The sequence below is a fragment of the Xenopus tropicalis genome, chromosome 2 (genome assembly GCF_000004195.4).
Source record: "Xenopus tropicalis strain Nigerian chromosome 2, UCB_Xtro_10.0, whole genome shotgun sequence".
Lineage (NCBI taxonomy): Eukaryota > Metazoa > Chordata > Amphibia > Anura > Pipidae > Xenopus > Xenopus tropicalis.
The window spans coordinates 31,977,123-31,988,424 of record NC_030678.2 but is presented as its reverse complement, the minus strand read 5'-3'; the positions used below and the strand labels follow the sequence as shown (position 1 = coordinate 31,988,424).

At 40.4% G+C, this 11,302-nt stretch overlaps 1 protein-coding gene across 1 annotated transcript; it reads right to left on the bottom strand.

Annotated features, from left to right (window-relative positions):
* Positions 1-1,031: 1,031 nt before the first annotated feature.
* On the bottom strand, positions 1,032-3,421 carry bhlha9 (basic helix-loop-helix family member a9). Its single transcript, XM_004911695.4, has one exon. It carries the CDS (start codon positions 3,326-3,328, stop codon positions 2,594-2,596), a length of 735 nt encoding a protein of 244 aa, XP_004911752.1. The 5' UTR covers positions 3,329-3,421; the 3' UTR covers positions 1,032-2,593.
* Positions 3,422-11,302: the final 7,881 nt, after the last annotated feature.

Genomic DNA, 11,302 nt, shown 5'->3' with positions numbered 1-11,302 from the left:
TCATTTCATTTCTACCTAATAAAGATAATGCCAAGCAAGCGTAAAGGCATACACATCATAATTTAACATTTCAGACATTCCTAATGTAACTGGATACAGCATTATATTGTTATATCATTGCTGGGCAGAGCTCCAACATTATGTCTTGCTCTAAAAATCAGGAACTGTGAGGGGGTGTTGATTCTGTGCCATTTTCAGCACTCCAGATTGAGGGGCAGCAAAGAGAAGGGTAAGAGGAGAGCCCATGGCAAATCCTTTTGGGTTCTCATTTAAAAAGTCTAATTTATGAACGTGTCTTTTGTCCAGCCTGCATCAGCTGAGGAATGACTCCATGAATGGTCAATTATATGGACATCATCTGGGAAGGTACAGCAGAAATAGTATTTGCCCTCCATTTTTCAATAAAAATACACCATGTAACAATTATTATACTGTGTAACAATCAGATGTATTCAGTTTTAACTCAGGGCTGTCCAACTTGCTAAGACACAGTTCCCATAAACCACGGTTGGGGGGGATGCTTTGGGTCGTGGTTCAGCAGTTTAGCTTTTCTCAGGTTGGACAACCCTGATTTATGTATTTTTCTTTTATTTGAGGGCCCAGTCATTCCTGCATAATCAGGGGCCCAATCTTCTTTTAAGGGGAACTTTACCTAAAGGAAACTAGCACCGGATTCATAATTCGGTGCTATGTGCAAAGTGCAGCATTCCCCAGGGCCAGAAGTCCTTGAAAAATTTGTATTGAGGGGTTGAGCCCTTGTGGCTCAAGTGCTCTAGTACTGGGGAAAGTAAATGAACCCTAAGGTGTTTAAAGGGCATGATAGCAAAGTTACCTGCAAGATAAAAAAAAAACTCCCATGGATACTTTTCTGCTGGGCTGAGGCTTGTAAAAAGGGGCACAATACACTATACAAAAAATACATGACAGGACAGGCCTGGGCATTTTTAAAAGGCTGGTGTATATTAATGCCTGCTTTTGTCCCTCTTTAGATATGGCCCTGTGCATGTAAATAAAATGCGGAAAGCAAACAATTTACAGAATATAAAACTTTATTTCCAAATAACAAAATAATATTTTTCACATTATATCAGTTTCACTGAGTCCATCATGCATGATTTCAGGATTTAGGAGTCAAAATAGAAATAGCACAGTAATTGGAATGCAGTACTTGGTCAGAGCTGTGTCTATGGCACTGTAGCTCTAAAATACAATTACAAGTTTGCCCCTAGAGCAGGGGAAAAAAGTCCAATAATACCAGGACAGCTTGAGAACTTGAGTTCGAGACTCCTGACATTATTTGAAGCACTGTGTCAGTTTCAGTTCAGCAGCAGCTGGAGTACCGCAGTCACCAGTCACTGGCCTGCACATACTGTTCCCTTATAGGAGCCCATATGTTGGGAAGTACAGAAGTAGCATTATAGTCTCGTTTATGTTCCATATAAATCTCAGAACAAATAAAACACACATTGAAAACTATAGGAGAGCTGCACATTCTAGAATACAAGATGCAATTGTTGTTGAAAAACATTTCCCTTTTTTCCCAATAACAGGAATATTCTGTATGCTGAGTTTTAGCAGCTGGAGGGAGGCCCTGTATGCTGCATAGCCAAGCCCTTGCTAGACCCCTCTCTGACGCTCTAAGGAGGATAGAGGTGAAAACAAACAACCTACAACAAGTTGCTGAAAAACAGCATATGCATTTCCCAGCATTATAAGTTCTCTGACTGCACACAACCACTATATGTTTAATATATTCATTTATCACTTAATAAGTGAGAATTGAAGCAAAAGGGGTAGAAATATTTAGAAAAATGCAACCAAGGGGAAATTATACAGATCCTAAGGTTAACACTGCTTCAGTTTTAAGCTGATTTTACTGCATTCAAATATTTATTAAATTAACATTTATGCCTTATACCTGCACATAGGGGCTAGTAGAAAAATCAATGGTTTAGCATGACAGCCTTATATCATATAAGTGCTAAGTTTATGGTAAAATAATGGACCCAAATCAACAAACCTCATTAATAAATGGAATCGGCTGACAAATAAATGAGGAATGTTTCTAAGGGATGTTAATTGAAAATAAGCTTGTGCTGCCTAAATGGGTGCCTACCTTATGTAACAGAATAAGAAGCAATGGATAAGACAGTGGGACATGATCAAGCAGAGAAAAGTACCATATCCAACTAGAACTCACTTCTGCATATATATGCAATCAAATGTTTGCAGTGCAGCCTACGTTATATAGATGCACATGGAGCAGAGACATTACTGTCATGAGCAAATACAGTTTTGTAACAGAATCTTAGTTTTAGTACTAACTAATAGAAAAAGAATATTTCTCAGCAGAAAATATACAGCATAGAAAACACATTTTAACTGATTTAATGCATGAATTGCTAGCAATGCAATACTAATTGCTGCTGAACATAATAACACTTAATAAATCATTTTGTCCCTGAGATTAGGCTCTTCGTTTTTATGTTATCATAGATGTTACAAATGATTTTGATCTTGGGCTGAAAGGAATCTTAAAAATGACAGTCTTTCTGTGTAGGAGCAGCAAATTGCCAGGAGTCTGTCAGGAAGGTCAGTGCATGGGAAGAGAATGCTGGTAACTAGGTCCTTGCAAACACCCCAGCTGCCATGGAAAAGCTCCTGGAGAAGGTTCCACTAGGTTTTCTGTATGACTTGGATAGCAAGTTCCTCTAATGTCAATGCTGTAGCTTCCATGTGTGCAGTATGGAGAGCTTGAAAAGAAATCATCCTCCGCTGTGTTTCCAAATTGGCAATGGATATAAGAAGTCTCTGGTGAAAACCTGGTATAGTGAGGAGAGTTGCAGTGCTGGAAATGGGAGGCTTCTTCATATGCGTGACTTGCAGGTATAGCTTGCTGAGTCTGTGAGGGCAGCACAAATCTCTGAGGGTTGTCCTTGACTTCTGGCTGCTTTTGCCCATCATACTGCAGGCGGCATTCTGCATGGCTGCAAGACCACTTCTGTGGAGGGCTTGAGTGAAGGAACATGGAGAGTGTAGATATTCTGTTGATTGCCCTCTTTAGAGTAGCTATCTTGGATAACCTCTTGCCACTTAAGTCATGCTTAAGTGCCAGCCTTAGTGCATTAAAGGCTTGGTTGTAGTCCAAGATTCTCTTTCTTTCTCTGACATTGGCAGCAATTCTTCTGGCCTTTGATCTTACTGGCCTGGTCCTCTTCTTGGGTTTCGCCTCCTCTATCTCACTGCCACTTTCTTCCATCTGGAATTTCTCTTGCCCATCTTCAACTTCTTGCTCATCCTCGGAGAATTCTGATTCACTGAGACTCATCGTGTAGCAGCTGCCTCTGCTCTTTAGACAAGCTTGGGTTCACCTATAATTCCTCCCACGTCTGTCTTTAGGCAACAGTTGCTTTTAAAGGTCTTGTTTTAATAGCAAGCCTTTTACTCCTATCACTGACACTCCCATTTGGAACAACCCCCTTTTTAAATACCACTTGCCTTGTTTTTTATTGTACCTCATGAGGACTGTAACAGGTACTTTGTATCATCTTTTTTATTACCTGCCTGCAGGTAGACTGGGCTTGGTTTGCTAGTTTTGTGAAAGATCATAGAAAGCATGCAAGCGCCTGTAGTAAGCACTCCGAAATACTGGTCAAATTATACAGCACACTAAGTTTCTCCTTTTACAACAAATTACAGGTCTTCCCTGTTAATCTATTTCTCATGATCACCTTGAAATCTGCCCTGCCAAGCAGCCCTAGGATACATTGTTAAGCACAAATACAAATCCACCAGTGTTGTAATTAAAAAATTAGGTAAAGCTTAATAAATTGCAGGACTTTTATATGTTTACTATAAATATACAGTATAAAAAATAAGTATAACTGGCTTCATGCCAACACATTGCTATTAATATCATAGAGAAAAAGAAAAGCTAACTTTAAAAAAAGTATACCATTTCCTTCATCATATACATATGATATGCTGATTAAGCACCTATACTCATAAATCAGCCCTAGCATAAGTATTAGCATAATACAGTACAGGTATGGGAAACCCATTACCCAGAAAGCTCAGAATTACGGAAAGCCCGTCTCCCATAGACATTTTAATAAAATGATTCAGAATTAAAACTGATTTCCTTTTTCTCTGTAGTAATAAAACACTACCTTGTAATTGATCCCAACTAAGATATAAATAATCCTTATTGGATGCAAAACAGTCCTATTGGGTTTAATGTTTTATTTATTTTTTAGTAGACTTAAGGTATGGAGATCCAAATTACGGAAAGACCCCTTATCCAGAATAGCCTTGGTCCCGAGCATTCTGGATAATGGGTCCTATACCTGTACCAATAAAATTCATTCACTGGTCACTAAGTGAAGCCACATTTGTATGTTACCTTTAAAGGAGAACTACACCCCCAGGCGAAAAAAGCACCCATAACTATCACTGCCTAGACCTCCCTCATCTCTCCCTTATCACATTGTTTTTAAGTATAATGACTGTCCCTATCGCTAACCGGTAGCTAATAATGCAGAGGAGCACAGCCTCCTGCCTGACGACCTCTTCTTACTGACTGAAGACCCTTCTGGTCTCACCGCCGACAGAAGAGGATTTCCTGCTGCCTCCAACTGCGCATGCGCAAGCAGGTTTGTATCAGCGGAGAGACCCGAAGAGACCGAAGTGTCTTCAGTCTTCAAGAAGATGTCGGCGAGGTACGCGGCTGAGCTTCTTTGCATTTTTAGTTAGTGGTTAGAGATAGGGACAGACATTATACTTAAAAACAATGCTATAAGGGAGAGGTGAGGTGGGTCTAAGCAGTGATAGTTATGGGTGCTTTTTGCGCCCGGGGTGTATATTTCTCCTTTAAATGGTTGAAATAATACATTTTACAAGATTATTTGGCCCATTTATGAACCCAGCGCAAGTGTGGTTGTGCAAAAATGGACACTAATGTCTGTGCTTGGCACCAGTGCATCCATCCTCACACCTTCTGTTGAAATAAGCCTCTATTGATGCTGGGGAACCCCAGGTCTATCGCCATCCTTGAACATGGAGTTGATACCAGGGTTCCCTCAGCATGTTGTGTCAATAGGCACAACAGACTTGCACTTAAAGAATCAGGTTGAATTATCACATAGACACAGACAGGGACATGACACAATTCAGACTCTCACTTTTACCAGTAACTTGCTCCTAATTTGTTAAAATGCTTACTCGCAATTTTGTTTGTTTTGCTGCATCAAGTGAAACATCAGATCTTTTGATGGATGTTTAGAGGGTCATAGACATCACCAGGGCCCCGGATTTGAAAATAGGGCGCACTGAGGCCGCCCCCTTTCGCCATCCACCCACCTCACCACAGCCCAATCCCCCCCTCCCCGTGCATGTGCGCCACTTCGGTCACATACGGAGCAGTGGGGAGAGGACATGCTAAAGTTTCTGCGCATCTGGTCCCCATTGCTCCGTACGAGCAAAATTACAATGCATAGGCAGCATGCCGCCCTAGGCCTGCCACAAATCTGGGCCTGGACATCACATGGTCCTCTTCTTCTCTAATAAAAAATCACAAGTCACAAGTCACATGTAAAAACTGCACTACCGTGGGGAAAAATCTTCCATATATTACAATTCCCTTCACTAACACTGAAATCACCACAAGAAATTTAAATTCCCTTTCCCCACAAGTAATTACAACTCCCTTTCACGTTTTCCCGAGATTAAGCCAAAGTGCCACTAGTAATGTAATTTATCTGAGCCTTTTTTTACCACGTGTGGCAAATCTCCCCATTTCTACGTGCCCTAACTGTGCTACCCACCATGTATTATGCATTTTATGTCGCTTTCTCTGTTTACAAACAAGCTACATTAAATAGAGTTGGAGCAGCAATAGAGACCTAAAGAAATGTAAAAAGGAGTTTGGATTCTCTATTTTTCTGAATTCTATTTCCATAGGAAGTTCAGTTTCAGCCTAAACATCCTACAGTATGGCCAGGAGAACTGCTAATATGCTAAGTACTAAAAGAAATTTGATTCAATCCTTCAGCACCATGCCAAACTTAAGGACCAGTGGGAGTTATCCTTTAATTAAACATCAAAAACCACCACTAATCATTATGTTATTAATACTAATATACATTCTTCAATGTCTCCTTGTTTTCATATCAGCTAATGCACGGGATCCATGGAGTGTGCCAATATAAGAGATCCACAGATACTGCTATGAACCTTTTATTGACGGCCAGAGTAGGAACGCTAATTGTCATTTTGTTTCCTCTCTAATTGCTCTATTCTTTATCAGCATTGTAATCAAAAGTGATTTCCCAGACAGGCGGTCAGTGAGCTACTGAGATACTTATCTGTATTATTAACTTGTCAGAAAGCTGCTCCCAGGCACATGTTATTTCTTATCTTTTTTTGTCAAATTTCCAAGTTCCATGTTTCTTCTGTGTAACTACAACTCCCAGGACCCTCAACCAGCCACCGACAATTTAGAGTGAATGTATTTCTATCATTATTGTTTTAATAATACTTTTATTTAATGCAGTGATATAAAAATAATTTTCAGACACAACAATACTGGCCACATGTCTCATTTTTAGTGCCACAGTAATGGAGTATCAAAGGCAGAGAATATTGAAGATTGAATTTTGAAGATTAAGGGAAGCTTAGCCTTCCAAAACGGAGGCCAAATGCTGTTTATTCATATGTAGGCCCTTCTTGCCTCTTGTATCAGTTAATATTTGTATGTAATATGTATGTTTTATGTATCATCTATGGTACAAAGCTGCAGAATATGTTGGCACTTTATAAATATGTGTTTAATAATAATAATAATAGCAATAATAATATATAATTTTAGGTACTCCAATGGTAAGCCTTTCACTGGACTAAGCAATTGTGGCTTGATACAGCTCCCCACACCACTATTTGCAATCACATTGGATGTGAAAATACACACTGATCACAGGACTCTCTGCATGTACTTTAGTTCTACCTGCCAGTCTGAGCTGACACTTGCATGTTTAAAACAATTACAGTATAGGGAGCACAACAAGGTACTGCCTGATGAGCATTTTCAATGTAGGTATTTTGAAAATGCGTAATTCCCAAGGTTTAGAGGCCCAGCAATTATTTTGCTCTGGGGCACAACATCTTCTAGTGATGAAACTGAATAAATTTACTATATTCCTATATTCACAATGCAACAGGGCCTTCTTTCTCTGAATCAATATATACAGAGCACTGTTATTATAAGGATGAACTTGATAAACTTTTTTAGCTTCAGCTTTTAACAACCTCTGCTTTGGAGGGCCAGTAGTAAAGAGGACTCATGGGGGGGGGAGGTGCATGTTATACTCTTGCATCTCCACCACTGGTAGCAGTAGCCTCCTGTGGCCCCATCCGACATGCAGGAGAGGTGAGCTTAAGGAGAGCCACCTTTGATTAAAAACATTCCCACTTGACATAGTGCATATTAGAGCCAGACCAAGCCTAGTGTCAGGTCCAAAAGCAATTCGTCGGCAGCAATTTTATTCAAATATAGGTATGGGACCTGTTATCCAGAATGCTCGGGACCAAGAGTATTCCGGATAAGGGGTCTTTCCGTAATTTGGATCTCCATACCTTATTGATACTAAAAAAATCAATAAAACATTTATTAAACCCAATAGGTTTGTTTTGCCTCCAATAAGGATTCATTATATCTTAGTTTAGACCAAATAAAAGGTACTGTTTTATTTTTATTACAGAGAAAGAGGAAATCAATTTTAAAAATCTGAATTATTTGATTAAAATGGAGTCTATGTGAGAAAGGCTTTCCGTAATTCGGAGTTTTCTGGATAATGGGTTTCCGGATAATGGATCCTATACCTGTATTAGCAACCGAGTCAGCTGTCATTAAGGGTCATTTCCTAAAGCAACTGCAATGTGCAAAGTGCTAGTTGATATGTCTTGTTCCCAGAATGCAGAGCTTTTGCCCATAATTCCAGTGTAATTGCAGTCATAAGCAGGAATTGGGTCTGACTGCAGTTGCAGACAATTCACAAGCAGCGCACAATTGCATGCGCACATTTTGACGAATTGGACACTACTAAAATAATGTTAGATCCGATACTCAAAATGATGTCTACATGTAATTCTTTATGGCAGGTATGCTAAGTGTATTGATACAGTTCACTGTAGGATCCATGGAGCTACTGTCACCTTTGAGTGGACGTAGCTTCAGGGCTTCCCTGTGACAATTTGTGTATGATTCAGAAGACAGGGTGAAGCAGACATACCAGCGCTGAGTGCAACTATACAGAAGTGCAAAAACCTGGACCGCAACTTTGTTTGTGGTCGTCATTGAGCCCTATTATGTTTATCACAGCTCGCTATATGAATAGGCGCAATGTAACCCTGAAGCCAAATGACTGCAACACAGAACAACAAAGAGAGTTTATTATAGGGCCAGACACATTTATTTCCAACTACGAAGCACCGCATTGCTGAAATCCAGACATACCACTCTTGTTTACTTCCAATGAGATATTGCTTCCTCAGAACTGGTTATCATATTATAAAATACAACAGTCCAGTCACACTTGTTTGTACCAAAACAGCCATAATGGGACACCTGCTGGTATATAATTTGTTATAAAATGGAACACAGGATAATATACTGCTATATAACGTGACAGAGACTGAAGGAAGTCTTGCCTGAATATCTTACATTCTGTTTTGCTTTGCCTCTTGGCAACACAGAGTAATTTTAGTATAATTACTTACTATTTATTAATAATAAAATACAGCACATTTCACATTCCAGCCTTGGGGTCCAGCATGGAGGTCAATCAGTATAGAACTATGGTGAATTAGTATTAGCTAAATAATTCTATGGCAAGTATCACACCGGAGAAGTTTTACCTGACAAAAAGATGTAAATGTTTGTCAATGCAAATTGAATCTACCAAAACTTGTCATACTCTTCTTTTAGAAATTCTCAGAGCGTCAAAGAATAACACATGGTCATTACTGTTATTATTCTATTAGGGTTCCTTTCTTAATTGTGCACCACCGTGTCAATCGTGGACGTTCATGTGCTCTATTATAATTTGAAGTGCCTGTGGCTAGATTGAAGCCACACTAGGGCCAAGGGAACTTAGGCACTCCTATGGGTATTATTATTATTATTAACATTTATTTATAAAGCGCCAACATATTCCGCAGCGCTGTCCAATAAGTGGGTTTCATATATTGGACATACAGAGTAACATATAAAGCAACCAATAACCGATACAAGAGGTGAAGAGAGCCCTGCCCAAAAGAGCTTACAATCTACAAGGAGAAAGGGGGTAAAAGAAATTTAGTCATTACCTTTGGATATTTAGGAATGCTTGACTGGGGATTGGCTGTTACATGCAGTGTGGACATTTGACCAGAGTTGTGCAGTGCAATAGGTGTTGCAGAGCTCAGGTGCAAGTCCCTTGGTTGAACCATTTGGCAGTTGTGCAATGGAAAAAGGAGTACAGTAAGAAACAAAGGGCACATGAATGGGTGCCTGAAATATAATGAGGTATTAAAAATTAATTCAACTTGTAATATATTTAAACACAGGTTAAGCGAATGGATTTTGGGGCAGGACTGGTGTTTTACTTTGAAAGCAGGTTCATCCAGAAAAATATTACAAAGATATTTAAAGCCAAGTTCCATATTCATACCCTCCTTACTTTCTTATTCTCAGCGGGAATACTGTTTAACTCTAGAGTTCCAGCAGAGAAAACACGTGGCACTGTATTATAATTATTATTATTATTTTCTCCAAACTACTGGGTGTATCTTTTATTTATTGCATTCGATTTCCGCATAAAAGTAAGCGTAGCTTTGAATGAAATATTGCTAATCCTGACAAATTGCTTTTTTAGCGGATTACATCAAATCTCTTGCTCCGGATTTTAATTTATTAACACTATATGAATATCCAAAATGCAGTTTCATCACCAGACCCAATTAGCCCTGTGACAATTGCCATCACTAGGCCCTTTTCCCAGCTCTTTGAAGAACGGTGTAATATCAGTGTCTAAGACATAACAGCCCAATAAATCAGGGAAATGGCCCGAGGTATGAAAAGGGGCAGAACTGTACATCAAAGACAGGCAGAACATACAGAAAAGGGAAAAAGAGCTCTTTAAAAGAATAACTCAGAATAATCACCTACAATTGTTTCTGTTGTAGGTCATTAGTCCCTGAATCACTTCTTTCTCTCTGGAGAATGCTGTCTGCCCAGAAGCAATGTGCCTTCTAGAGAAGTTAACCTTCTCTGCAGAAAAGACTCCTGCAGCATTATAGTGATGCTAAGGCTAACATTTGGGCTGCTCTTATAGGAAAGGCTATTTGGTAATAGTTACAAATCATGTGCATAGAATGAAGATAACCTTACATGCTGAAGTTCAGAGGGGCTGGTTTGATTTTGACTTCACTGCCCAACTATATGGACTTGTATGGCACCTTAAAGGGTTAGTTTGTGTTACACCATCCTATGATCCAACAGTATAACTAGAATGCTTCAGGCCCCCCAGCAAAAAAATCCTTGAAGGGGCCCAGCGCACAGCTATCCAAGCCTGAGTTGCTGCCTGCCCACGCCTCGCCCCTGTCCACCTACTCCCTGCCCCATCCACCCCCATGCTTTTCTACTCTCCCTGGTGGTTTGTAGGAGAGTGGCTGGGGTGGGGCCAGGACACTTCTTTTCAGCTATAGATGAAGCAGAACATGTGGTCCAGGCCCCATGCAACCGCAGGGTCTGCTTCCTCTATAGTCAAGGTCGGCTGACCCAGACCTGATCCCTGCAGGGCACTCCCCCAAGCCACTGGTCTCCTTCCCCCAAAGCACTGAAGGTAAGGTTAATTTACATGCGCTTGGGGGAGGGTGTTAGACACGTGGTGGGGGTGTGTAAAGGCCCTGAGGCCCACTGGGGGGTACAGGGGCCCTGAGGCAGCAGTCCTGGTGGGCCCTGCACCCCCAGTCCGACCCTGTCTATAGTTACGCCATTGCCATGATCCTATTACACTGCAGTTGGTGCGCTCAAGCTACTGATGGGTGGGAGGGGTATTGGCAGATGTAGAACTGAGAGGAGCCACACATTTGCAGGTGGAGTTTTCTGGACAGGAGGAGAGCTCATGTGCTGTTGGACTGTTGTCAGTTCCATTAATTCAGATTCACAGTAGACAGCATTTAACAGTAAAACCTGTAAAATCGAGTACCATTATCTTAAATGGTGCTTGTCTACTGGCAGATCCACCCTGTCACTTTCAGCTAAACC